Source organism: Ambystoma mexicanum, chromosome 4q (assembly GCF_040938575.1).
Source record: "Ambystoma mexicanum isolate Mex_15411 chromosome 4q, UKY_AmexF1_1, whole genome shotgun sequence".
Taxonomy (NCBI): Eukaryota; Metazoa; Chordata; class Amphibia; order Caudata; family Ambystomatidae; genus Ambystoma; species Ambystoma mexicanum.
This window is the reverse complement of record NC_090928.1, coordinates 231,433,393-231,460,538: the sequence shown is the minus strand read 5'-3', so window position 1 is coordinate 231,460,538 and position 27,146 is coordinate 231,433,393. Positions and strand designations below refer to the sequence as shown.

The 27,146-nt window shown below is 47.0% G+C and overlaps 1 protein-coding gene across 1 annotated transcript in view; it reads left to right on the top strand.

Annotated features, from left to right (window-relative positions):
* The window catches only part of REV3L (REV3 like, DNA directed polymerase zeta catalytic subunit), a 1,615,620-nt gene that overhangs the window by 1,124,147 nt on the left and 464,327 nt on the right, over positions 1-27,146 (top strand). The window contains exon 16 of the mRNA XM_069607775.1: positions 15,685-15,810. Coding sequence (XP_069463876.1) covers positions 15,685-15,810 — 126 coding nt within the window. The remainder of the gene's footprint in view (positions 1-15,684; positions 15,811-27,146) is intronic.

The window sequence follows — 27,146 nt, the reverse complement described above, 5'->3', positions numbered from 1 at the left end:
GTGTAATGCTATTCCAATGCTTGTACAGTAGCATCATGTACTTTTCAAGGCAATCTATAATGTATTTGTGAGAGGTTTGTCACAGATTTGACATGAGGGACCAAGAGATTCAAAAAGATTAGATGCCCACAATTTTATTGTGCAGGGGTGGGGCTACTTAAATATAAACTGGGTCTTCCCTAAAGAAACAACATATCCAATGTCCGTCCATGCCACTACGGGTTTTACTACCATCCCCACTTCATCTGTTCCTACTACTGCCTTCCATTCACTCCTGGTTTTACTTCCTTCCTCCTTTTCTCTGCTACTACTACCGACTTCCACTCTGCCCTTGATTTTACTTTGTCCATCTTCTCCTTCCTTTCTCTCACCATTTTCTTCCCTTCTGTAAATATTACTTCCTCTCTTCTGGTGCCACTTCTTTAGCTCCCCTGTGCAGCACTCTCCAGTATCCAAAGTGTCTGCAGCACATCCCCTCTCCAGCAATCTTCCTTCTCCAGCCTTCTCCAAACAGGGAGCTGCCTGCTCCTGTCACCCACCACACTGAACTGGGCTGCCTTGATTCTGTATTAACTTTCTCCAGCATTGGATCTTTCATGGATTCACATGCTTAGAATATTCCCCGTCGTCAGACCGGGACCCCTCGGTACACATATATATAGCCTTTTTCAAAGGAAAAACTTTCGACACTTTTGTGTCCTATCTACGTCCTTCTAGGACCCGGCTACGCATGCTCCGCAGGCCGTGCTAGTATAAGAGGCCCGCCCCCGCGGCTCCCCTTCAGATTTCAACCGTCTCCAAAGTAGTGGGATCTCCTCGTGTTGTCCTACTGTTTTGTACTAGGTTGCGTCATTGGATTTCGAGTAATAATGTCCTCTGTGTCAGGTAAAGCGCTGTTCCGTCCATGCGCGACATGCGGCTTAAAAAAGGTTTACGAGGGGGACGGACATATGGACTGCATATATTGCCTCCACCCTCCCCATTCGGCGGATACCTGCGACATATGCAAGGGGTTTTCTCAAAAAACCCTCAAAGACCGGAACCGACGCCTGGTGGCATGGCTGAATGATGGAGCGGGGGCATACACCCCTCGGAGGTGGGCTCCACACAGTCGGCGAAAGCATCGCGCCGAGCGGCCTCGTCGGAACCGCCGGCGAAGAAATCTAGACCGTCGGAAAAAGAGTCGTCTGGAAGTCACTCCACTAGAGACTCCTCGGCAAAGAAATCATCCTCATCAAAAAAGCATGAGAAGGAAAGGAAATCCTCCTCTGGCGATCATCACAGATCGACCACGAGTCAAGAGTCGAGTAAAAGCGGGCACAGTGTGGAGAAGGCGGGACCGCCAAAACCACCTGCGATGTCTTCGTCGTCGACGGCGGTCCAGTCATCGACCGCCTCCCTACCACTTGCACAGGGGGCATCCACCGTCCCGTCGACGAGGGCCTCGTCGACGGGGATCCTACAGGAGGCCTGGAGGCCTGAAGTCTTTGACCCGACCCCCCCGGAGCCTTTGCTACAAGAACAAGCTATGTTGCTGTCCTCGGAGAACGAGAGAGTTGCTGGCCCAGCAGACCTAGGGCTACGAGCGGCTGACAAGTCGTCGACGAGGGCCTCCGTTACACTGGTATCTGCCCCTCTCCTCAATCCTCAATCGGTTTTGTCGTTTTGTGATATTCTGTCCACGCTTCAGTCCTTGTTGCAGTCGTTGGACTAGCGACTACCCCAGGCAAGCCTGCCACAGTCACTCGTCGACGAGCCTGGCCCGTCCCGTCAACCGACGGACCCACGCACGCCAATCTCAACACTGGCACAGGAGGAAGGCGAGCTGCCAGATTCGGAGTCCGACAGGGGGGCCATGTCGGATATCTCATTATCCCCCTCCAGGGATCCTACCTGGGAGTCAGAGGCGGAGTTGGAAAACCCCAGAAGCCCAGCTCACCCGTCCCCTCCGGACGACATCGCATAATTCCATTCTATGATGGAGAAGGCATGCAAAGAATTTGGTCTGTCCCAAGAAGAACAGAAAAAGGATTGTTTTTTGTTCGTCCACATGGGCAAGAGAAGGAGGTCGGTGTTCTCGATACCAATACTGGACCATGTATGGAAAGAGGGGTTGCAGACAATGAGACGCCCATTCTCAGAACCAGCAGTGAAAGGACGCCTAGAAAAAAAGTTTAAGGCTCCAGAGTCTACCCCCAAGTGTTTATCCTCCCAACTAACACCAGACTCGGTGGTGTCGGCGGCAGCAGCGAGGAAGGCAAAGGCACAGCACAAGTGCACGACGACTCCTGAGAACGAGGCGAGACGCCAAGATGCCTTTGGCAAGAAAGTGCTCTCTGTGGGAGCGACCACAGTAAAGGCCGCAAACTCTCTGGCAATTGTGGCCAGATACGATAGGGAGATGTGGCACAGATTAGCTCCTCTGCTTGATCATCTTCCAGAAGAACAGAGGAAGGCGGCGATGCTACTGGTACGAGAGGGTGAGGAAGCCTCAAATCACGCAATAAACATTGCGGTGGATCTCGCTGAGTCAGGCTTCAAGCAAGTTAACAATGGGGTGGTATTGCGTCGACAGTCATGGCTTAAGTGTACCTACTTCAGGCCAGAGGTGCAATACAAGGTCTTAAATATGCCCTTTGAGGGAGACCTTCTTTTCGGCGAGAAGGTGGACGAGGCCCTAAAAGGGATGAAAGAAGATTCGGACACGGCACGTTCATTGGGTGCCCTCCAGAGTGGCAGAAGTTACAAGTCTTTTCGTCCCTTTAGAGAGGGGCTTCAGGTAATTCAAGATTCTCTTCTGGAGACAGATCCTTTGCCAGATCGGCTTACCCCTCCCAGGGATACCGACGTGCCTCACAATCGGCTAACCGTCGACGAAACTTCCAGTCTTCCAGAAAACGACCATCATACCCATCGTCGTCGAGAGACGAGCAAAATAAAGATCAGCAGTGACATACCACGCACCGTTCTGGGGGGGAAGAGTCTCAGCATATGTCGACGAATGGGAAAGGATAACGACAGACCAATGGGTGTTAGACACCATAAGAAACGGACACTCTCTGCAATTCAAACACAACCCTCCGCAAATTCCACCTGCGTTCACCGCTCAGTCCCATATGAAGGTACTGCAACAAGAGGATACACTCATGTTAGCGAAGGGCGTGATAGAATTAGTTCCAACATCACAGAGAGGTCAAGGAGTCTACTCAAGATACTTCGTCGTAAAAAAGCCGAACGGCAAATGGCGTCCCATTCTAGACTTACGCGATCTCAACAAGTCCTTAAAGAGCCTAAAATTCAAGATGCTCACTCTGCAGGAAGTGATCCGCGCAGTTCAAAAGGGAGATTTCCTGGCGTCCCTGGATTTACAGGACGCGTATTTCCATATTCCAATGTGTCGGAAACACAGGAAATTCCTACGTTTTGTAATAGGGCGAACTCACTACCAATTCACGGTTCTTCCTTTCGGGCTCAAGACCTCCCCCAGAACGTTCACAAAATGCCTGGCTGCAGTGGCTGCCTGGCTAAGGAAGCAAAGCCACCATGTATACCCATACCTCGACGACTGGCTGGTAAGGGGATCCTCCCCAGCGTCGACCAACACAAGTCTGCAAGCCACCAGGCAGCTTCTACAACGACTAGGATTCGCCATGAACTTCGAGAAATCCTCTCTGCGGCCATCGAGAACGCTGGTATTCTTGGGGGCACAGTTCGAGACTCAGTTAGGGCTGGTGAAACCTTCCCTCGACAGGACCTCAAGACTCATTCAACAAGCGGCCGGGTACGGCGGAACACCAGGATCTCAGTGAGAAAGTATGTTTCGGTCCTGGGGGCCATGGCATCCTGCATCCATCTGGTGAGAAACTGTCGACTATTCATGAGGCCAGTCCAACAATTCCTCGCGGACCGATGGACACAGGCTCAGGGATCGTGGTCGGACAGGATAACCGTCGACGACGACAAGCTACGTCGGACCCTCCAGTGGTGGCAGAGTTCCCACAATCTGAGCAAAGGTGTGCCCCTACAGGAGCCGGAGTTTCAGAGCACCATAGTTACGGATGCGTCCCTAACCGGATGGGGAGCGCACATGGGTGCTCTCCAAACGCAAGGTCGCTGGTCTCCAACGGAGTCACTCCTACACATAAACGTACTGGAACTCAGAGAGGTACGATGGGCTTTGAAGGCGTTCCTACCACACATCAAGAGTTCGCGAGTGCGAATACTGACCGACAATACAACAGCCATGTTTTATCTGAGGAAACAAGGAGGGACACGATCGAGGACTCTTTTCATAGAAGCCCAGAAAACATGGCATTGGGCATCGAAACACGAAATTTCCCTCGTGGCTCATCACCTTCCAGGAGTGAGGAACGGCCAAGCCGACTCCCTCAGCAGAAGCATGGCCCAGATACACGAGTGGGAAGTGGACACGGGTCACTTGAGGAAAGTGTTCGAGAAATGGGGTCACCCCCCTCTGGACGCCTTCGCGACCAAAGACAACAAGAAATGCGAGCAATTTGCAAGCAGATGGCCCCAAGAGGGATCGGTGGGGGAGGCGTTCTCCTTCCCATGGACGGACATGTTCCTCTATGCTTTCCCCCCGTTTCCCCTCATACGGAAAACAATACAGTGGATACGCAGATACAATTGCCGGGTGATTCTAGTGACACCATACTGGCCGAGGCAACCGTGGTTCTCAGACCTCCTCCATCTATCGCTGGAACATCCCATAGCGTTTCCGAAAGTCCCGTACCTTCTATCCCGGGACAGAGACACAGTGTGGCATCACGACCCGGACAGTCTCAACCTTACGTCCTGGCTCCTGACTTCTCGGAGTTCGGCGCCTTAGACATTTCAGAGGATTGCCAAAAAATTCTACAGGCGGCTAGAGCCCCTTCTACTAACAAATCTTACTCCTATAAGTGGCGGAGATTCTGTGAATGGTGTAGAGGACAACGGGGCCTACAACCATTGTTGGTGATGCCGGAACAAGTTCTACCTTACCTGCTCCTCTTGGCAGAAAAGGGAATGTCCCCCTCGTCGATAAAGGTACACCTGGCAGCCATCTCGAGGTTCACAAGGAAGAGGCAGTCGTCTCCTCTATTCAGTGACAGACTGGTAAAACACTTCATGCGGGGTTTATTTCGAGCCTTTCCCCCGGTGAAACGTTTTCCCCCGACGTGGAGCCTCAACACAGTGTTGGCAGGCTTGATGAAACCGCCTTTCGAGCCTATGGCCACGTCTGACATAAAATTCATTTCGTGGAAGTTGGCATTCCTGATAGCTATCACATCAGCCAGACGTATCTCGGAACTACAAGCGCTGGTCGTGGACCCGCCCTACCTAAGATTCTTTAAGGACAAGGTAGTCCTGGCAACTAACCCTATGTTCGTCCCGAAGGTTCCGACGGTATACCACAAACACTCATCCGTGGTTCTGCCTACTTTCTTCGCCACTCCATCATCGGCAGCAGAAAAAACTCTTCATACCCTGGACGTTAAGAGGGCCCTGAAATTCTACCTACATCGTACACAAGACATCAGGGCTACTCGGCAACTGTTCGTCGCACATGGTCCGTCGACGAGAGGAAAAGCAATCTCTAAACAGGGACTGGCTAGATGGGTCTCGTCGACGATTGCTTTTTGTCACTCTAAGGCCGGAAGGCCACTGCAAGGACATCCTAGAGCCACTGCAAGGACATCCTAGAGCTCATTCTACAAGGTCGATGTCCTCCTCAACAGCGTTATGGAATGGGATTCCGCTGACGGACATATGCCAAGCGGCGGCATGGTCAGTGCCCCACACGTTTACCCGCCACTACTGCCTTGCCAGGCAGCATGCAGACGAGGTGCAGATGGGAAGAGCTGTTCTGCGCCATTTGTTTCAGTAAGGTAAGCTCTTCCCTGTGGAGATTCGGTTATCTACCCTCTTAAGGGCGATATACTTTATGTGGGCAATGTTATATGACTTAACTTATCCCTACGGGAGATATGCATTGTGTAGTAGGGTGAGGATATATATTGTTACATTACATTCTCACCGCCGTCTCAAGCGTTACTGCTATACAACCTATTCTAAGCATGTGAATCCATGAAAGATCCAATGCTGGAGAAGGGAATAGTTTCTTACCTGTAACTCCATTTCTCCAGCATTGGTATCTTTCATGGATTCACATGCGCCCGCCAACCTCCCCGTATGTAATGTATGTGATAAATTTAACCCTTCCTACTTTGGAGGGGCCGAAATCTGAAGGGGAGCCGCGGGGGCGGGCCTCTCATACTAGCACGGCCTGCGGAGCATGCGTAGGCGGGGTCCTAGAAGGACGTAGATAGGACACAAAAGTGTCGAAAGTTTTTCCTTTGAAAAAGGCTATATATGTGTACCGAGGGGTCCCGGTCTGACGACGGGGAATATTCTAAGCATGTGAATCCATGAAAGATACCAATGCTGGAGAAATGGAGTTACAGGTAAGAAACTGTTCCCTTCCCTCCCCATCATTGGATCTAGGGCTGATTTTCTGCAACTGTGAGCCTAAAAGGTGTGAGGGTTGGGATAGACTAGCTCTCATTTCTTGATGGTCAGAATGCGGCTGGGCTAAACCTATAAGAGTGTTGGTGCCCATTTCGAAACTCTATTCATGGAGTGGCTGCACAGGCTGCTTGTGTGGAGGATATCATGCTGTGCTACTGTTGGGAAGGCAAGTGTGTTAGGTGAGCTCTGATGGTGTTTAGGATTCCCTAAGGGTTTTCCTATGTACTCGTTGTTATGGAAAGGAAGATTTAATTTTCCTTGTCCAGTCTGTGTTTTCTGGTTGGGAGAGATGAGCATTGTGGGAGATGTAGTCCATCGGAGGGAGTTTAGCCTGAACCATTTAGATGTTTTGGCCATGAGACTGATTTCCTGATTCCTTCCATGGCTTAAGTGTCCTGACTGGGTATTTTGCCAGGTTTATCCTCTTCCCCGGTCCCTAATTCTGTTTTCCAGATCCGTTCCAGGTTTCGTTTCTGTTCCCGAGGGGCATTATGGGAAATGTGGTGGTCTAATTCTGGTTTCGCTAAATACCCGGCTCCCACAGTCACCTGGCTCGTGGTCACTACACATGAGCCCACTAGCCTGCTTACAAAGAGTCGAGAAAAATTGTGAACATTTCCATTTGTTGTAAATGCTGGTTCTGTTGCAGTCGCACAGATCAGTTCCCTTTTCTATCTTGGCACAATAGCTAGATGTCCCAGCCAAATAGCTCTCGCATCCAATGGTGGTAGTGTTTTGTTTCCTGAAGTACCTTTTTAGAGATTTGTCCATGTTTCAATATTATTACTTACCTTTTCTTTTCTTCTCCGGCATTGGATCTTTCATAGATTCACATACTGTGAACATTACCCGTCGTCAGGCTGGGAATCCTCAGTAATATAGAGCAGTTTAAACTTAAGCTGAAAACTCGGTCACTTTTGTGCTCTACTACGGTAATTTTGTGTCATACTGCCCCCAGTCAACAGAAACACCTCCCTTAACTCCTGCCCTGTTGGCCATCTTCAGATTTGTTACTGCACGTTAGTTTAAGGAGTCCTCGTTTATTCTCCATCTATTCTTCACAACATTTCGACTTTTTTATTATTTTCGATGAAAGATTTCATCTTTTCGACGTCATTTGCTGTGACGTTCCTGGGTCCGTGGACTGTTCCCGCTGCTGATAATCTTCGACTAATTGTCTGCGTAGTTTGGCCTACCTCACCCCATGGCCTAGTCCACGAGGAAGAGCCTGTTTAAGGGCTGTGCCGGCTGCAGATTGAAAAATGTCTACATGGAGGATCAGCACGACGACTGCCTCTACTGCCTTCACCCTCACCATGTAATTTAGGACTGTGAAATCTGCCAGTCGTTCTCCAACAAGACGCTGAGGGATCATCCCTGTTGTCTCATCGCGTGGCTCAAGGACTCTGCATCTGTACAGAGCCATGCCTCACTAAGGCAGGGCAGGACAGCCCAGTGAACCACCTCTATTTAGAGGTCTAGATCGCATGAGCTCCATGCCACCAGCAAGAGGAAGCCCAAGGAAGCTTTGGTCAACGAGACCAGATCCTCCCACAAAGACTGGTCTACAGCAAAGGTCAGTGGTCCAGGGTTGTCTTTAGAGAAGAGCAGCCAAGGCCTTTTCCATCGCCCCAGAGAAGCGACCCCCGTCAGCTAAATCCTTGTCTAAATCTGTTAACTAGTCTTTGGTGTTGAAAGCTACACCGTCGACATCGTCGCAATCGACGTAGAGTAAGAGTAAGTCCTCATCGATGCCCAGACCTCCCTCCAGGTCATCTACACCAAGGCCACCAGTGCCCAGTCAACGGTGACAACCATGAAGACGAGTGGACATGCTGCTCTGTCGCCGAAGCAACCACGTCGACTGTGACACACTCGTTGTTGATCGCATCAACGTGAAAAATTGGGGTTTCTCATAGGATCACCACCACTGCCACAATGACAAACGTTCGACACTCTGACCAGCACATTGTCAGCACTGGCAGCTCGGCCACGAGTATTGTACCCTAACCTTGGAGTGGCCGTGTTACCAGAAGGTACTATCTTGGTAGAGCCAAGTTTTTCTTCCTCTGAGGGTGTAGAGAAGTGTGAGGAAGAGGCTGTTATGTCGCCTCCTTCCTTATCACGCCGTACACCACCTCCTAGAAGGCAACCTGGTTCTCTATGGGGTGAAGCAAGCCTGATCAGGCTGCCAGTATTACCACCCTTGCATGCATCTCTGGTAGGGGACGACTTGCCTCCAATGCCAACAACTCCATCGTTGCCTCCCCAAAGGGACATACATGTCACTAGACTTTTTATCCACATTAACCACGCTGGTGGCAACTTTACAACAGAGGCTACCTGCTCCAGCACAGGTACCGTCTAGACGGCTTTACACAGATATCTTTGCGCCATCCAGAGATGATGACACGCCCCCCGCCCTCCCAGGAGTGAACACCAGTCAAGGCCCAAGCAACTATTAAATACAGGAATGGACACAGATCCTGATCACTTGGAGGATGTGGCTTCCACACCTTCATCCCACACTGATGAATTTGAACATTTCATTGCAGCCGATGGGGAACCGGATGATATTCCAATGAGGGACTTGCCAACTGATGAGGTAGGGGCCTTTTCATGTGCTTATGGCCAGTGCGGCCAAGATGTTCGGCCTTACCCCAGAGGAACAGCATAAAAGACAGCAAACTGTATCAGCGCAGAGAACATCGCATAAAGTCGGTGATGTCCATCCCGCTGTTGGAGCATGTCTAGGAGGATGGCCTGGTCACCTTGGCCCAATCACCTTGGCCCATCCTGCTACAGCCTCGTCAAAGAAAGACCACTTTGACGAGAAGTACAGGGCCCCAGAGAGCGCTCCATCCTGCCTCCGCACCCAACCTACCGCAAGCTCTTCTGTTTCTGCAGCCGCCAGGAAGAGGTCAGCTAACCCATCATTCTCCTGCTCTTTTCACCCAGATAAGGAGGGTAAGCACCTTAATGCCTTGGGAAAGAAAATGATTACCACCGCAGCCACAACTTTCAAGGCGGTGAATGCAATTGCCATGCTCGCACAATATGATCACGAGTTGTGGTGTAAGATGGGGCCCATTCTGGAGTTTTTGCACAATGACAAAAAACAGGAAGCTAGTCTTCCATGAGGGTGAATTGGCATCGGCACCCGTCCTTTTGCTCTGGGAAAGGGTGTTATAGTAGAACTTTGTGTGACAACTGCTCCACATACCAGTTTTCGTCTTCCTACAAAACACTGTACTTTTCAGGGGACCATACAGAAAGAAATCCCAATCCTACAGGGGTTTGCAACGCTGCTGTGGCTCCTCCCAGTCTCTGGGCCAGTCCAGCAAGCAAGCATGACCAGCCCAGGGCCAAGCCCTCCCACTTCAGCACCCCCATGGGAGGATGACGGTCCAGGTTCGTCAAAGAATGGGAAAACATCACGACCGACTAATGGGTGCTATCCCTTCTCCAGCAGGGACACTCACTGGAGTTTATAGACTTTCCACTGGACAGTCCTCCTGCACACAAGCCGGAAAGGTTGCGACACCTGCTGCAGGAGGTGTATGCTTTGCTTCAGAAAGTAGCAGTAGAGAAGGTGCCGAAGGACGAAGTGGGCACAGTAGTCTACTACCACTTCTTCCTGATAAGGAAAAAGGCAATGCACAGCAAGTCAACGGGAGGAGGATATATTAGATCTAAGGGTACTCAACAAGTTCATAAAGGCACAAACTTTCCGTATGGTGACCCTGCAACAGGTTCTGTCCCTGCTACAGCAAGGAGATTTCTTGGCATCCATCGACCTCGAGGATGCTTATTTTCACATCCCTATTCACCACTCACACCAGTGCTGCCTACAGTTCGTGGTGGCAGGAGTGCACTATCAATAAAAGGCCCTTCCCTTTGGCCTGTGTTCTGCTCCACTGGTGTTTACTAAGTGCCTCGCACAAGTAGTGGCTCACCTGCAGTGAAAGGGCATACACGTATACCCGTATCTAGACAACTGATTGGTGAGAGCCCCCTCCTTCCCACTGGCAGAAGTCAACACCATGGCCACCATCCAGTGTCTGCAGCAAATGGGTTTCTCCATAAACTTCCCACAGTCGCTCCTTGGATCGAGACGCATCACCCAAACCTGCACCGCCAGACCCTCGGACGAGAGGATGACTGCTCTTCTGGAAAAGGTGCACTGCCTCAGGTGAGGCCAGTCCCCAATTACAAGTCTTTGCTGGAGATGTTGTCATTGTGCTTTCCATTGATCACTCACTGCAGGCTATGCATGCAGCCGGTGCAGGTATTCTTGGATGCCCGCTGGGTGCAAGCCTCGGGGTCCTGGGACGACCTCATTGCTGACACAGGCTTTCAGGCAGAGTCTTCACTGGTGGTCGGTGAGGGAACATCTGTTACCGGACCATCAGGCCACTGTTACAATGGATGCTTCACTAGAAGGCTTGGACGCCCACTGTCGGGACCAACTAACAAGAGGGGGATATGGTCCAAGGTGGAAAAGAGCCTGCACGTCAACCTGCTGGAGTTGCAGGCAATTTTCTGGGCCCTGAAGTCTTTCCTCTCCCCTCCTGGCGGGGACGGCGGTATGGATTTATACTGACAATACGACATTGATGTTCTGTTTCCGCAAGCTGGGGGTACCAGGTCCCCACAGCTTTCCAAGGAGGCTCAGGCTCTCTGGGATTGTTTCTCATTCCCCTCCATTTGCTGGGGATTCAGAACACTCTAGCGGACACCCTCAGCAGGGAGTTGCGCTCTTGCCACAATTGGGAGCTGCACAAGGATCAACGTCACCTGTTCCAGACGTGGGGCACTCCGGAGATCAACCTTTTTGCCAGCTACGACAACAGTCAATGTGTAAGACCTTCGCCAGCCGATTTCCCCCATCTGGAGAGCTTGGGGATGCCTTTGCGTTTTCTTGGGAGGGGCAGTTTCCGTATGCGTTTTCCCCTTATTCCGCTGGTGTCCCGAGTCCTCCACACCTTCAGACTGTATCGTTGCAAACTGATATTAGTGGCCGCTGCAGTTTTGGTACTCCAACCTCCTTGCCCTCTCGTCAGCAGCTCCTATCAAGCTGCACCCACCCCAGACGCTCCTGTTCAGGAACCAGGTAGCGGTACCGCACCATGACCTGGCCTCGCTCAATCTGACTTGCTCCTGTGTTTGTAGAATTTGGATCTCTGTCCCTTCCACAAGACTGCCAAGAGGTTCTGGCCCGAGCAAGAGCTCTGTCCATGTTAAAGTGCTACAAGAGCAAGTGGAAACCTTTTCAGGTGTGGTGCAAAGCCATCACTTGCGGCCACAGACCGTCCGGCCAGAAGACATTCTAACTTATCAGTTATCCCTGGCTCATTCAGGCTTACGCATTCTTCAATTAAAGTGCACCTGGCTGCAATCTCCAGGTACAACCGCTCCGCAGGGTTCCCATCCCTTTGGTCCGAGCGGCTGGTTAAGGCGTTCTTACGTGGATTGTTTCTGGTCTTTTCCAACGGTCTGTTGCCCAGCTGCAGCGTGGGAACTGAATGTACTGCTCTTAAAGCTCATGAAACCGCCTTTTGAGCCTCTGCACAAGTCATCCATCAAGCATCTTTCCCAGAAAAACGTCTTCTTGGTGGCCATAACATCAGCCAGGCGAGTGGTTGAAATTCAGGCATTTTCTTGCAAATCGCCTTATTTGACGTTTCACAAGGACATGGCTATTCTGCATACTAACCCAACTTTTATGCCTAAGGTGCCGTCCTCTTTCCATCTCAACCAGCAGATGGTTCTGCCCGTATTATTTGGCACTCCCTCTCCAGCAGAGCAGGCACTGCATGCGCTGGATGTAGTGCGCACCCTCGCGTTTTATGTGATGTGTACTAAGTCATTCTGGTCTACGGATCAATTGTTTGTCTCTTTTAGACCTAAATGGCCCAGGAAGGCTCTGTTGAAGTCTTCCATTTCAAGGTGGATTGCGGCCTGCATGTCATTCTGCCATCAACAGGCCAGCAGGCCACTTCCGGGAAGGCCACTGGCCCACTCCACCAGAGCGGTGGCTGCTACACCTTCCTTTCTCTCTGGGATCCTGCTGCCTGACATCTGCTGTGCAGCCACCTGGAGGTCGGTGCATACATTCATCAGGTTCTACAGTGTCGACAGAGATTCCGCAGAAGAGTCTATTGTTGGCCAGTCGGTTCTGCAGAAACTTTTTGCTTGAGGTTGGTAAGTCTCCAGTGACAAGTTGTGCTGGGGGCTTGCCTCTGCCCTTTGGTAATGTTGATAATACTGCTTTGTAATCTATTCACAGCGTGTGAATCTATGTAAGATCCAATATTGGAGAAGGAATGAGTTACTTACCTGTAACTCTGGTTCTCAAGCATTGGTTTCTTTCGTAGAGTCACATGCAACCCTCCCTCCTACCCAGCATGGCTCTTCTTTTTGCTCTTACTGCCACTCACGTGCACTTGCCAAATCTGAAGATGGCCGACAGGGGAGGAGCTAAGGTGGGTATTCCTATTGGCTGTGAGCAGTAAAACCCAACATTTATGTACTAGAGCACAAAAGTGACTCAAGAGTTTTCAGTTTTAGTTTAAACTGCTCTGTTACCGAGGATTACCAGCCTGACAACTGGCACGATTCACAGCATGTGAATCTATGAAAGATAGAAATGCTGGGGAACCGGAGGCAAGTATTTGTACTTGTATTTTATTTATTTGTAAAGCGCGGCCGAGCCCTGGGGCAGCTGGGCGCTGAGTCTTACAAGTTACATAGACATACAAGCAATCTTACATATTAAACTTACATCAAAATAAACAAACAATCCAGGCAGTTATTGTACAATTTGAAAAAAAATCATATATACATCGGCAATGGCAATTGCATATTTGAGCAGAGGCAGCTATAATTCAAATTATACACGTATATGCATGTTCATCTTTATATAGTAGGTGGGGTAACAGTTAGTTACTACCGTGCCAGTTAATACAAGGGCAGGTCTTGTGTGGTCAGCCAAGCTTTGGTCTTGAAGGCTAGGAACGAGGGTTCAGCTCTAAGAGGGTTGGGAAGTGAGTTCCATAGTTTCGCAGCCAAAACTGGGAAGCTGATTCCCCCCCCCCCCCGATCTTTGTAGCTTGAAGCGGGGGGATAGAGATACAATTAGCATGTGCAGTTCTGAGGGGTCTATTGGTGGAGTGGTAGGCAAACCTGCAGACCAAGTAACTGGGTGCCTGATTGGCAAGGGATTTATGCGTCAGAGCAAGTGTTTTAAGTGACAATCTTTGTGTTACTGGGAGCCAATGGAGACTTTGTCTGGTGTTGGATATGTGGTGGTTCTTAGGGATATTTAGCGCTGCTCTAATGGCCTTATTTTGGATAATCTGTAACTTGTTGAGATTGCTTTGGTTTGTGCCAAGATAGAGGGCATTGCAATAATCGATTTTGGACATCACCAGGGTACTGGCCAAGAGGTAGTGCAATTGGCTGGTGGGAGGAAAGGCCGACAAGCTGTGATGAGCTTACATGTGTATGCAGCAGCCGAGGACACCACGTTAGTTTGTCACTAGAGAGGGAGAAAGTGGAATCTAGATAGATGCCTAGAGTTAATTAAGTAACTTATTTCTTCACTTACTTTGCTACACTACAGTGCCCTGTTGCTGATGTAACTGTGTTTAACAGCTACATGTTGGTGCTCTATAGACTTGTAAGTTTGCTCTGTGTGTGCTTAACTGAACCCTACACCACTCGGACACACTGCTGAGTCTAAGCCTTACTGCTCAGTCACAATACCCCGATAGTTTGGCTAGGAATTATTGTCTTTCCCAAGAAATCCGAATTGCCAGGAAGCAGTGGGCTTCTTACAATGGGATGAGTTTGAGTCACATTCAGACCAGGTTGTGGAGGGCATTAAATGGAACAGCCGCCGTGGACAAACATTAGACATTTTTAAGTGCAGGAATGTTAGGGATGTGTGACCATGACGAAGTGCTAGAGTGGAGGCAGAGAAAGTGTGGGGCATAGGCAGGTTGGAGGTAAGGGGAAAAATGTTAGCTAGAAAGCAGGTGAGAGGTAGGTTAAGAGGGTAACTCAGATGCGAGGAGATAGGCTTTTAGTTAGGTTTTGAACAAATCTGTGTGGACTGTTTCTTTGATGTCTGGTAGAGAATTCCATGCACGGGAAGCAAGAAGAGAGAGAGAGCAGAAGCAAGAGGAAGCACAGAGCAGGCAAGATGCCACAAGTGTAGTCGAGGAGGCAGACTGAGATTATGAGAAGGCTTATAGAGTTGGAGAGAGGAGAATGGATACAGTGGTGCCTTAACCTGGATAGATTTGTGAACCAGGAGAATAAAATTAAATCTGACTCGGTTTTGCTTTTTCAACCATCCAGCTTTGTTATGGTGAGGAAGTAGGTGTGAAGTGAGCGAGTTCACATAGTCCTGGTAGCGAAGTTAATGATCTTGTCGAGAGTACATAAAACATAGTGATGAGACCAAAGAGGATGATGGCACAGTAGTCCAGTTTAGAGAAGACGAGTGGTTAAGAGATGCTTGGCAGTGTTGAAAGGAAGGAGGTGCCTGATCGCGAGCTGCCATTAGTTTTGCAGATGAAAGTAGAGAAGGTGTCATAGATGACGCAAAGGTTTCTAGCTGAAGAAGAGATGGGGAAAGTGTCTGGTGAGAACTGGATATGCAGGGGAAGGGATGAGAGCGAGTATTTGGATAGGAAGATGTGCACCTCCGTATTGGTACAATTTAACATTGGAGTGTGCAAAGCCATCCAATATTTGATGGCAGAGAGACAGTTTGAAATTTTGATAGAGAAATTATAGGAGACTTCAGGAATAGAGATGATGATTTGGGTGTCGTCCGCAAAGAGTTGGTACGAGAACCCAAAGAGGAGATTAGTGCCCTAAGAACAAAGCTGTAGGGTGTAAAGAGCAGAGGACCAAGACTGGGCCTTGTGGAACACCAGCAGATGGATGAGTTTAGAGGTGTCGTTTTGAATGGGCTAGGTATCAGGTAGGATTCAATTCAGTAAAGAGCTTCGCAAATCCCAAGAAGGAAGTGGTTTCATGTCTTGGGCTTTCGTATGCAAAAAAAAGTGCAGTGTCTGGAAAATATTTGTATTAATCTTGCTACTATCCAAGTCTAATTTTGCAATGTTTGTTCTCCAATAGAATCAGTTTGCTGCGGTCAACTGTACAAAAAAAGAAAATTCTCAGATTGAAGGTCCTTCTTTGAACAACTCCTATGGCTTCAAAGTCACGGCTCAAAATCTGCAGGAAGCCAAGGCATTGCATGAGGTATTGTACTGCATCATATAGATTAGAGAATTATGGGGTATTTATGGCATTCCAGATGTCAGATTTATGAGGTAACGCCTACATCAAAGATGTATGTTTTAGGAGAAATGCACTAAAACGTAGATGTAGGATTAAGGGGGCAATGGGCTACATCACAGATGTTCAATGGTGCACCTTTGTGGGGTTATATTCATTTACTAATGTGGGACCTTTTGCTGTGCGACTTAATGGGTTCACAGTCTAAGCATAATCCTTGCATCCAGTGGTTTGGTTCGCAGTTGTAAATTTTTCCTGAAGTTAAAATTGTGGGCCTGGACGCTAGGCATGCCTCAACTATCTCCATCAAAGTTGATCAAAAGCCTACATTTGTGCCACACACGTATGTCAGGAGTCATTTGGTGGTAGTTTCACCAATTCTAAACAAACAGGATGATCTTAATCAGTTCTGCAAGAATAAACAAGCAACGTACTTCTGGTAGCAAAGCACAAACCAGGAACAGATGACGACCCATTCAGTAACACAACACACATTTACTTGCAAGGAACATTCCATCCTGAATGTGAAATCAGGCGATCAAGAATGCCCTATCCAAGATTTTTCAAGATTGGGGGCAAAACACAAGCATAGATTTGGGATAGCAGCAAAAGAAAGCAAATCGTGCTGAGACTGTACATTCAGGTTCCCAGCAAATAATGCAGAGACTGTGCATCCAGTTTTCCACAAGTCCATTCCATAGGCAATACGTTGTGGATCAATTGATAGTATGTGTTCTTAATCTTTTCCACTCTCATGTACACCATGAAAGGTAAACGCCAATTGTTGGGTAAGAATAGCTGTAGTAACATTGTGTGAGACTACACAACACTTCTCTGCTTGGTATTAGGTAACCCACCTTTTGGTATAGGCCTGTACTACACAAGTTGGTAGTGTGACTGGGCAGCCAGGCGTATTTCAAAAGGGGTAAATGTGAGCTGTAGCAATGACATTTGCAAATACAAGTAATAATGATATGTTATTTATATAGCGTCTTAATCCAAAGCGCTTTACAAAGCACATATTTACATACAATATCACCCAACCGAAATTGGTACTCATTTATCGACCTCGGAAGGATGAAAGGCTGAGTTGGACTTACCGGGTTTTGAAACTGCGGCCTGCAGATCACGCTCAGATCGCAGCAGCAAGCGCTCTACCTGCTGAGCAATCTTACCGACAAGTAGCCAAGTAACACTTATATTCAAGGTTTCAGTTATAAATAGTTAATTATTTATTTAACATCAATTTTTAAATAAGCCTTCTTTAAAAAGGGCACGATATTTAACAATCAAATATACTTTAAAATACTTTTCCAGAATCAGCACAAGCATAGTGGATACTCTTTAGAGATGCTTTTTACACACTTCCTACACCCGGAGATGACTGAATTCACAAGGACAGTACTGGCATTTATATATCACTAGTTATACTTTGCAGATTCTGAGGTTGCACAAAGGAAAGGTTAAAGGAAGGAAGAAGGTTAAACAGGTTCTCAGGGCATGTGAATATACTTAAATCTTCCAATGAAGTCTAGATGAAACCTTTCCCAGCAATAACAGTCTAAAAACAAGTTACCACCTCTGAGGGACAGAAGTATCAAAGTCAATGAACTAGAAGAGGCTGCAGGTTGCCAGGACAGCCAAAGTCATTTGGAGCACAGTCTATGGAGCTGAGGCACTTCTTAGATAATAAGTCTTGCACAAAGTTAGAGAGTTTAGTAGAGATCACTTGTACGTTCACAAGCTGTTGCACTTGTGAAAAGCTGAGTTAGAATCAACTCTATAGTAAGCCAATGCAAGTCTCAACTGAGAAAAGCACAGCTCAAAGACACTGAGGTAAGTGCCCAAAGTCTAAACAGTACCTCTGGTTTGAAGAAGAGTGGTCCAGCTGGATTCTGTCCTGTTGCAGCAATGCAGATCCTGGGTTCCTGAGCCTCAGTCGTGGGGGCAAGAGAGAGGATGTCTGGAGGACTCGTGTGGCACTAATTTGGAGGTCTTCGGCAGATATGGGCCATTTTCGGATTAGCAGCACTTTGCGGATTCAGTGCGCTGTAAACAGTACCACTGCGGATCTTGGATCCCGGTTGGGCTTCCTTCACTCCTTGAGTCCTGCACTCTGGTGAGGGGACTCGAGCTCTGGTTGTCCTGCTTCTGCAGGGTCCTTAAACACCTGGAGCTTGTGGACGGATTGCAGACATTGCACTCGACTACGGATTTATCGACCCCTGGCACTCGGTTCTTGCAGCAGCATAGAAGTACAGCCAATCAGGGAAGCTGGTCCAGTGGAGTTCTTCTCAGGGTTAGTTGGTCCCACTAACTCAAGGGAAGATGTCGTCCCTTCCGGAGCTTCTCTTGTCGATCAGAAAAAGGAGTTTCAGCACAGCAGCAGGGCTTCACTGTGCAATTTAAAGGTCCAGGAGGATACAGCAAGTTTAGTTCATGCTTTCTTCGTCGGGTGTTCTTCCCTGTGGTCGACTCTGCCTCTAGTGCCAAAACCCTTGCCTTTTTAAGCACATTTCTCACATTCATTCACAGCCTAGGCTGTCACTCAAACAGCAGGGTGGCTGTCCTGCAAGGACAGCCAGCCAATCATTACTGGTTGTATTCAGGCACTCCTAGAGACAAAGGACAGGGGAGTTTCGGGAACCCCCCTCATTTCCTGCCCTTCCAGACACACTGGAACCAGAGGCGGGTTTCAGGACTGAAGCCCGCCTAAGGCAAAATGAACAAAGAGCTCAAACCTGGCTCAGCGCGCAGAGTAAAACCCAAGAAAGTCCACACAGACCAGAAATTGGCAAAGAAATAAGACCAGGGCAAACTGGTCACCCATAGTTGCTTTACTGCACCTGAGGATTCAGCCTGCGGTAGAAAAGCACAATGGTAGGAAATGTAAACCACTGCCACCAGCTACTTAAAGTAGTGAGGGTAACATACATTTTTTTACATGACCATGTAGGATAAGGGGTAACCCCCCAGAACTCCATACATTGGTGTGTGCTGGACCTACAAAGAGAAAAGGTAAGCAAAGTCAATTTCACTTTACTATTCTTGGGAACATTAGTTCAAACCCAAAAAAGTATTTAAACCTTATGAGAAATCTAGAGGATTTATCTGTCACACTGCACTGAGGGTGCTGTGTGTCACCATACAATAAGTAGATGCCTATGGAGTTTCAGACTCCACAAAACAGAGGAAACAGATAATCCAAATAAGGTCAAAACACACAAGAGTGAGAGCAAAAAGGTCCTAAAGTCCAGCAAAAGAGCTGGGGCTCTCTAAGGTTGAAGAGAAATAGCACATAAATGAGCATTCTCCCTAACACCAATCGGTGAACATTAAAGTGCTAATTAATTCTTCAATGGCGAGGAGGCCATGAGACTAGAGCATTTTGAATACAATCAAAACAATTTGCCGGTGGGTTGAAACTGGGAAAGCTACAAACGGATGCTGTGCTTTTGGACAAGAGGGACACATTTCTGTATGCTTTCCTGCCCTCTTCATTCATCAGAAGGATTCTAAAGAAGCGGAGAAGGTTTTGAGGAACCTAGTTCATCTTGGTGGCTCAACTATGGCCCAGCAGACTTTGCTCCTTTTCAAGAACTTCTTCTGTTTCAACAAAATGTGGGACTGTGCATCATTTAGCCCTAGCTCTGCTGCGTCCGAAGTATCTATACATGCCAGCTTGGGCTTTACAGCAAGTGTAGTAATCCTAAATTCAGCTTCACATCTGTATCCAAAGCATGCATATAGAAGCAAATGGCAAGTCTTGCTGTTGGGTCTCAGAAAAAGTATCAATCTACTTTTTTCATCCTTTAAATGATGTGCTTTCTGTTATGTTACACCAGTCATCTTCTCGCATCAAGGACGTCGTTCGTAGTTCTGATTTCACTTCTATTAGAATGTGCAACTGTTCAGTCAATGGGCCTCCTTACATATTTGTTAATTCCTGAGTGATTGCTATCAAACTTGACTACTGTTACTACTTGTAATGCGGCTAGATCCACCTGGTTACAAGTGGCAGAATGGCAGTGTTCTTTCCCATTTTTGGAGTCCATAGTACTCAATACTCAATGCATATTTGGGTGACTTGCCACAGGAGGCAATTATGCCTATGGTCATTCCTCCATTTCTGGGAAATGAAGTGGAGTAAATACCACCTGACAAGTGCTGGTGGTACCTTTTTCCACATTGCTCCCAAAGTTGTAATTTGGCATTGTGCAAAGTAGTTGGGATGGAACTATCATTTTACTGCCACTTTTCCGCGATTACCAAATTCATAATGAGACCCAAAGCGACTTGATCCAAAATACATAGGTTAAATACCACTTTGAAAAACGTATTTGTCTATATATTCCCGTTTCATTTCCTCTTCTAGTTTGCTGTTTGAGTTTTACTTCTGTCAGTTGTGGCCAATAAGCTTTTTGAAACAATGTCACCAATGATATTCATTTGATGGCTTGGAAAACTACCTTTCATGCGGAATAAGGAGAGACGATGGCGCCTTTCGTATGATATAACAGCTCTTAGGGAGCTAACGCAACTCCAACGTAGCTATAAAAAAGAAATCTTCAAAGCAAAAAACCTCTATTATGGCCAGAAAATTGACTTGGCATCTAACTGCGTCCTTGAAATTATGTTCACTAGTAAACAAACTCTCGTGTGGATCGTCAATCCCAGAACTAATTCCACCCAAACATCTAGTTGACGGCTTTGCCCAGAGTTTTGTACAGAAAATTGATATCAAGAACGAACTGCACAAGTCCTACCATAATACAGCTCGCTTTGCTGTTTCAGATGTCATGGAAACCACTCCATTAGCTGTGTCTGAAACCTTTTCTCCTCTGGAGCAAAGCGATCTCCAATGGCTCCCACTCTCAGCCAAATGCTCAGGGTCTCATCAGAGACAGCCCTGCCGAAACTTGCCAGAGACATGTATCCACTCTTTCAGAAAGACATTCTGAATATATTTAACTCCTCCTTTTCCTCAGGAACCATTCCTGCCTTATGGAAAACATCTCTTGTTAAACCTTTGCTTAAAAATCCTACGCTAGACTAAAATGACCTGGTAAACTACCATGTAATATCACAACTCCCTTTTCTAGCCAAACTAGAGAGTGTGGCTGTATCTCAAATCCATGTCTTCACTGAGAATACATAATTATTGGAAATGAACCAATTTGGTTTCAAGCCAATGTGGGGCACAGAATTATCACCACTGCCATTCTAGAACATTTTGGAGAGAAAATAGATAAGGATCAATCTGGTGTCCTTATACTTTTAGATCTATCCACCGCATTTGACACAGCTGATCATGGAAACCTACTGTCCTTGGCTCCATGATTGCAGTTTCAAGGCAAAGCCATTGACTGGATCCATTCCTTTCTTACTGATAGACACCAACAAGTATATATGGGACCTTTTTGCTCTCACTCTGCATGTAACTTGTGGAATGTCGCATGGTTCAGGGTTGTCGCCTATTCTGTGTAATCTCTATGTACACCCATTAATGAGAATTGTTAAAGTTAGGCCCAACAGATTACACAAGAGAAGGCGCTACACAGATGTATTGAGATGTATACCTTTGTAGTAAAGTATTTTGCATACATTTAATTTAAGTAAACCAAGAAGTGCTATGAACCAATACACATGAGTAACACTGTTTATTCGAAAAAAATAGTAAAGGGCCTTAGGCATGACCTTTCCCGCCTCTAAAACCAGCATCAGGATAAATAATTTTGGCAGAATATCCTGCACCTTAAAATGCTATGACTGGTGACGAAAAGATTCCCAGTCAGCAGTGCGTACACATTAAGATATGGTATTAACAGTACTGCAATGTTTTGAGGGTAGTAAGGAACACTTTGGCATTTTGATTCCAACACAAGCGTACTTAGCATATATTAATACATGAAGGGGAGGAAAAGGGTTAATGCACATAGGTAGACCATAAGTCACTTCAGTGTTAGACAAATCTTGGCAACACAAGCCTTGGCCTTAAAGGTCACAGTGCGCTCCTAAACCACACAGGAACATAATAGCCAGAATAGATATTAAATTGTTAGGAAAGATTTTCAAATTTGTGACATCTTCCTCAACTGTGTCAACCCCAGAACTTTTTGCTGGACTTGATTATTTTTGCTTGTTCCTGGGTGAGTGGGAATCTTGTTTTCCCCCTCTAACCCTGTCATTTACTCTTTGTATGGGTGACAGTTTAATGTCTCTCCATAGTGTATGTTTGGATTTATAGTTCCCTATAACATTTGGGCTGAATGCATTCTCCTATGGCAGCACAGAGCAGCTTATGTGCAGTGTTGCTGGGTTGCCCTTGCAGCTCCCCTTTTTAATTTGGATTATGCCTTGGGTGAACTACTGTTCCCAAGGGTAGAGAGGGATTTCCATCCCCTTTACATTTTATATGTGAGACTAGCACACCCCAACTTATGTGGAGTGCTGGGGAGATGCATGGTATGCCCTTTCTCACTGACCTAGTAACATTTTTGTTACTGTAGCAAGGTAACTCTTATGGCTGGTGGCAGTGAATATACTTTAATTTTGAGTTCATATTACTTGCAGGCTGTCAAACCAGCTGTGGTAATGCACAGGATGGTCACAATTCTGCTAGAATGGTAGCTACTTTCTTTTGTCGCCATTTGTAGTGTGCTTGTCTTTTCTTGGGTTCGTCCTCTGCCGTCTTAGGTGGAGGAGATCCTGGTTGAAATTTTGTTGTTGGGGAGAACCCTTTGTGTTTCCTGTCGAGGCTCCAGTGTGTCTGTGAAGGCAGGAAGCGAGAGAGGAGTCTGAAACTTTGCAGCACTTTGTCTTCTGGTGTTGGTAGGCAAGATTGCGTGCAGTATCCTTTGGAAGACTACAGCAACCTTGACCTCCTGACAATAGGAACCCAACCTTTGGTATAAGTCTGTACACCACATGTTGGTAGTGTGACTGAGCAACCAGGCTTAGCTCAATAGGGGTCAATGTGAGCAGTAGGGTTGTAGCACAGAGTTTCACTGCGACAGTTATTCAAATAAACACTTGCACCCAAGGTTTCTTGATTAAACCATTATTAATGTATTTAACAGTTGTATAAGCCTTCTTCAGAAGGGAACAAAAAAGGTAACAACTATAATACACTCCAAAACACAATCTGTTTCTCTAAATCAGATGATACCCATTGGGGAAGGCACACAGACACTTCCTACACCCTCGGGTGACTTAAATAGCTACAACACGGTGGACATTGATGTATCACTGGTATATTTAGAGCAATACTGAGTTTGGTGCAAATGTTAGATTGGGGAATAAAACAAAGGTTAACTAATAATTGATAAACTGGTAAGTACTTTTTGAACCCTCCATTGCAAAGTAAATTTAACCCTTTCCTGGCACATAGTCTGAGGTAAGAAGAGTCTCTCAGGGAGCCAGGACAGCCAATGTTAGTTGAACAAAGTCTAGGGGAGCTGGAGATCTTCTCTGTAGGTAAGTAAAAGTCTTGCACAATGTTTTTAGAAAGGTTTGTAGAAATGAGATTCACTTGAAGGGCCACAAGCTGTGAGGGGCAAAGCTGTAAGCAACTCTGCAAGGGCAACCGAGACAAGTCTCCACTGAGACCAGGTAAGGTTACACCACAAGAGGTAAGTTCTCTTAACTTTACAGTACCTTTCGTTAGAAGAAATGGTTACCGCTGGCCTCTGTTCCTGTACAGCTCTACAGATCCTGTTGTTCCTGGGCCTCAGTCGTGGGGATAAGGACGACGACGTCTGGGGACTCCTGCACTGCAATGGGAAGGCCAGCGGCAGCAATGGGCAAACTTCAATTCAGCAGCACTTCACGGTTTCAGCTCCTCGCATCTGACAGCAAATAGCAACACTGCAGTTCTTGGATACCACGTCAGACTTTCCTCGCATTTGGGGTCCAGCACTCTGAGGGGGCTCAGGCTTGGTCAGTCCTGCTTCAGGGAAGTCCGGAGGATCTTCCTGGCGCTCGGGTCTGACTTAAAAGTGATCCACTCGGTTTGGGGTTCCTCTCCATGGCACTTCGGTTCCAGCAGCAGTGGAAGTAGCGCCAGCTCCGAGAAGATGTCCAAACAAGTTCACTTTGGGGTTGATTGGTCCCACCGACCCAAGGGGAGAAGTCGCCCTTGCAGGGCTTCTCTAATCGAAACGAAGTTGGAGCTTCAGCACAGCAACAGGGCTTCACCGGACAAACCAACGGTCCAGGAGTTGCAGTAGGCGTCTCTTTCAAGTTCTTCGGATTCCTTCGTCCAGTGGTCGACTCTGCTTTCCAAGCCAAAAAGCTTCATCTTTTTATGCAGGTTTCTTCCATTCATTCCAGCCTAGCTGTCAATCACACAGCCGGCCAATCACCGTTGGGTGCATTCCTGTAACCAAGGGGATTAAGCACAGGGAGTTTCGGGCACCCCCCTCATTTCCTGCTCCTGCCAGACATACTGGAGCCAGAGGCGGGCTTCACTCGTGAATCCCGCCAAAGACAAAATGAACCAAGGGGCCACACCTGGTTTGGCGCACAGAGTAAATCTCAAGAAGGACCTTTCCAACAAGAAATGGCAAAAAAAGGAGACCGGGCCATTTTGACAAAATGGGCACCCATGGGTGCCTTACAGCAGCTGTGAGCGCAGCCCGCAGTAAAGAGACAAAATGGTAATAAAAAGTAAACCACTGCCACCAGCCATTAATTGTAGAAAGGGTAACATAAAAATGTTACATGAGAAACTGGACAAAGGGGATGCCAAGTAACCCCTCCGGCACCCTATGGTAAGATAGTTTGTGCTGGGTCTAGAAAGTTACAAAATGTAAGTAGTCAATTTCACTTCACTGCTCTTGGAAACACTAGTTTCACCAAGAGAAGGTATTTAAACCTTTGGGAAATCTAAGACTTCCCTGTGCCACTGAACTGAAGGTGCTGTGTCACAATGCAAAGATGATGGCTATGGAGTTTGTCAGACTGCAAAGTCAAAAGAAACTGAGTATAAATCACAGAAAAGATGCATGAGAGAGTGGGAAAAAGGTCTCACTCTCTCCAGGCTAGAAATGAAAGCTGGGGGTCTCTCAGGTAGAAGGAAATTAGCACATTTCTGAGAATTCTCCCTAATAGATGTGCCTGAAAGGAATCAGTTCCGTCTGGGGAGCTGACTGTCCGAATTGGACAGCCACCCACCCTTTCTGTAAACTGCAGGGAGAGTTTGCAGAAGTTGTACTTGGGCTCCTGGGTAAAGTCAGATTCTAGAAGCTGAAGAGATGTCGACCACGAAACCAAAACCAAAAAGGAAGATGATGAAAAGACTGCTTTAACCGATTCATCAACCGGAGAGCCTGCTGTGTAACAGGAGTCTGCTCTGACCCTTTCTTCCAAGCGACCTGGGGTCACGAAGACGAGCCCTACCCAAAGGCTGATAAGACCTGCTAGTCTCGGGAAGACCTGCATTTAGAGCCATCCCTTGACGTGCTGTGACCTTGCTGGGCTGCAACCGCCAATACCAGGGGAACTCGAGTCAGTGTGTGGTGCATGGTCTTTCAAAGTCTGATTCTTGCTGAAACCTCAGTGGACTCCTGCTGGACCTCCAAAGAGACTATTTCAATCTTGAAGTCCCCTCACGAGAGTGCAGGACCAGATTAGCGAAGAGAATCTGACCAGCGTTGAGCGTTCTTCATCAGGTAACTGTAAAAGGGTGCCATATCCACAGAGCCGCAAGAAGCCTTGAAAAATCGTTTGTTGGGAGTCTCTTCTGTTAACTCCTGCTGCAAGTTCACTTCCAGTGTCTGCTCTTTAGTCACTGCAACCCAGAATCCAGGTGCTGGGTCCTGTGCTGCTGCATCATGAAGGCATCCATCCAGAAGTGCTTCTCCTCTGAGGTACTTTGTTGGCTTGCATAATACTTGGCTTAAGTCTTGTCAATCCTGTGTGACTGATTGGGCGATTCGTGTGTTTGAGGGTCTGCCCATACCTTTCGCCTAGGCTCAACGCTGCAACACATCTAGGGAGCCTTTCTTCGAAGTCCCTGAACACTTTGTACTAACTCTGAAATCTGTACTTACTTGATTGCAGAGATATCCTTTGGAACTCAGATTTTCCTGACTCTGAACCCTAGCCTGACCTGCCTACTGCTAGCTCCTAGACCACTAGGGTCCCTCTTCTGCCAGTGATCACTCGGGCCCTAGAATAGGGAACGGCTTTAAAAAATAAGGCCTCTGATGTGAGAATATAACAAGTTTTGAAAAGTATTTGCTTGCAAATGTGTTAGGTTGATTCCTGAACTGAATAAGTTAGTCTCCTGAAGTTATTACCTACCTTGGAGTTGCTTACTGACCCTCTGAAAAGTCTGTTATTTTACTTACTTTGAACTGTGTTTCACTCTTCTAGAAAGCAATTGAGTTGGTACTGTTTTATTATTCTGAAACTGAATGAGTGTAAAAGCTTACCAATGGGGTTTACTCACCTTGAATAGCTGTTGCCATTCTTAAAGTGTACTATTGGGTTTTACTTACCTTGATCGTCTTAGTGCATATCTAAAATAGTCTTGGAGTTCTCACTTATCTTAAAGTTGCATACTGCCCCTTTGAAAAGTATATGGGTTCTTACTTACTTTGTACTGCTGATTGCCTTTAGTAAAAGTCAGCTGGATTTCTTACTTAACTTAGAATTGTATTCCACACTTCTAAAGTATCCTTCGCATAACTATTTCAGCCGACAGAAATAGTGTTAGCATCTATTACTAATAGGGTTTTACTGGCCTTAAATAGCTGCTGCTCTTCTAAAACTGTAATGTTGGGTTTTGCTTACCTTTTACATTTCTTAATGCATTCTGAAACAGTCTTACTGTGTTCTTACTTGTCCATGGTTAGCTGACTGCACCTCTGAAATTTATGAATTGTTTTACTGTCTTTGAACTGTGTTCTAAAATGTAATAGTGGTGTGACTGTATCCATTCCTAACAGAAGAATATGTTGCAAGGTGTATACTTGTAACCGCTTTGGTCTACCTAGATGGTTTTTGAAACTGAATAACACTGTAGATTAGGAACAATAGGGTCTACTGCCCTTAAATGACTTACTGTATTCTAAAAGTCCAACTACTTTGGTTTTACTCCCCATGATGAGCAGTTTGCCGTTCTAAATGTGTATCATTAGGGTTTACTCACCTTGAACCGCATATTGCTGCTCTAAATAAGGTTATACTTTGGTTTGCATAGTAAAGTATTGTGTTGGTGTTTATAATCGTTCGACTTTCGAAATAGTACTTACCTTTCCAAAGATTCATCTTTGCGTACATGTATAAAAAGGGAA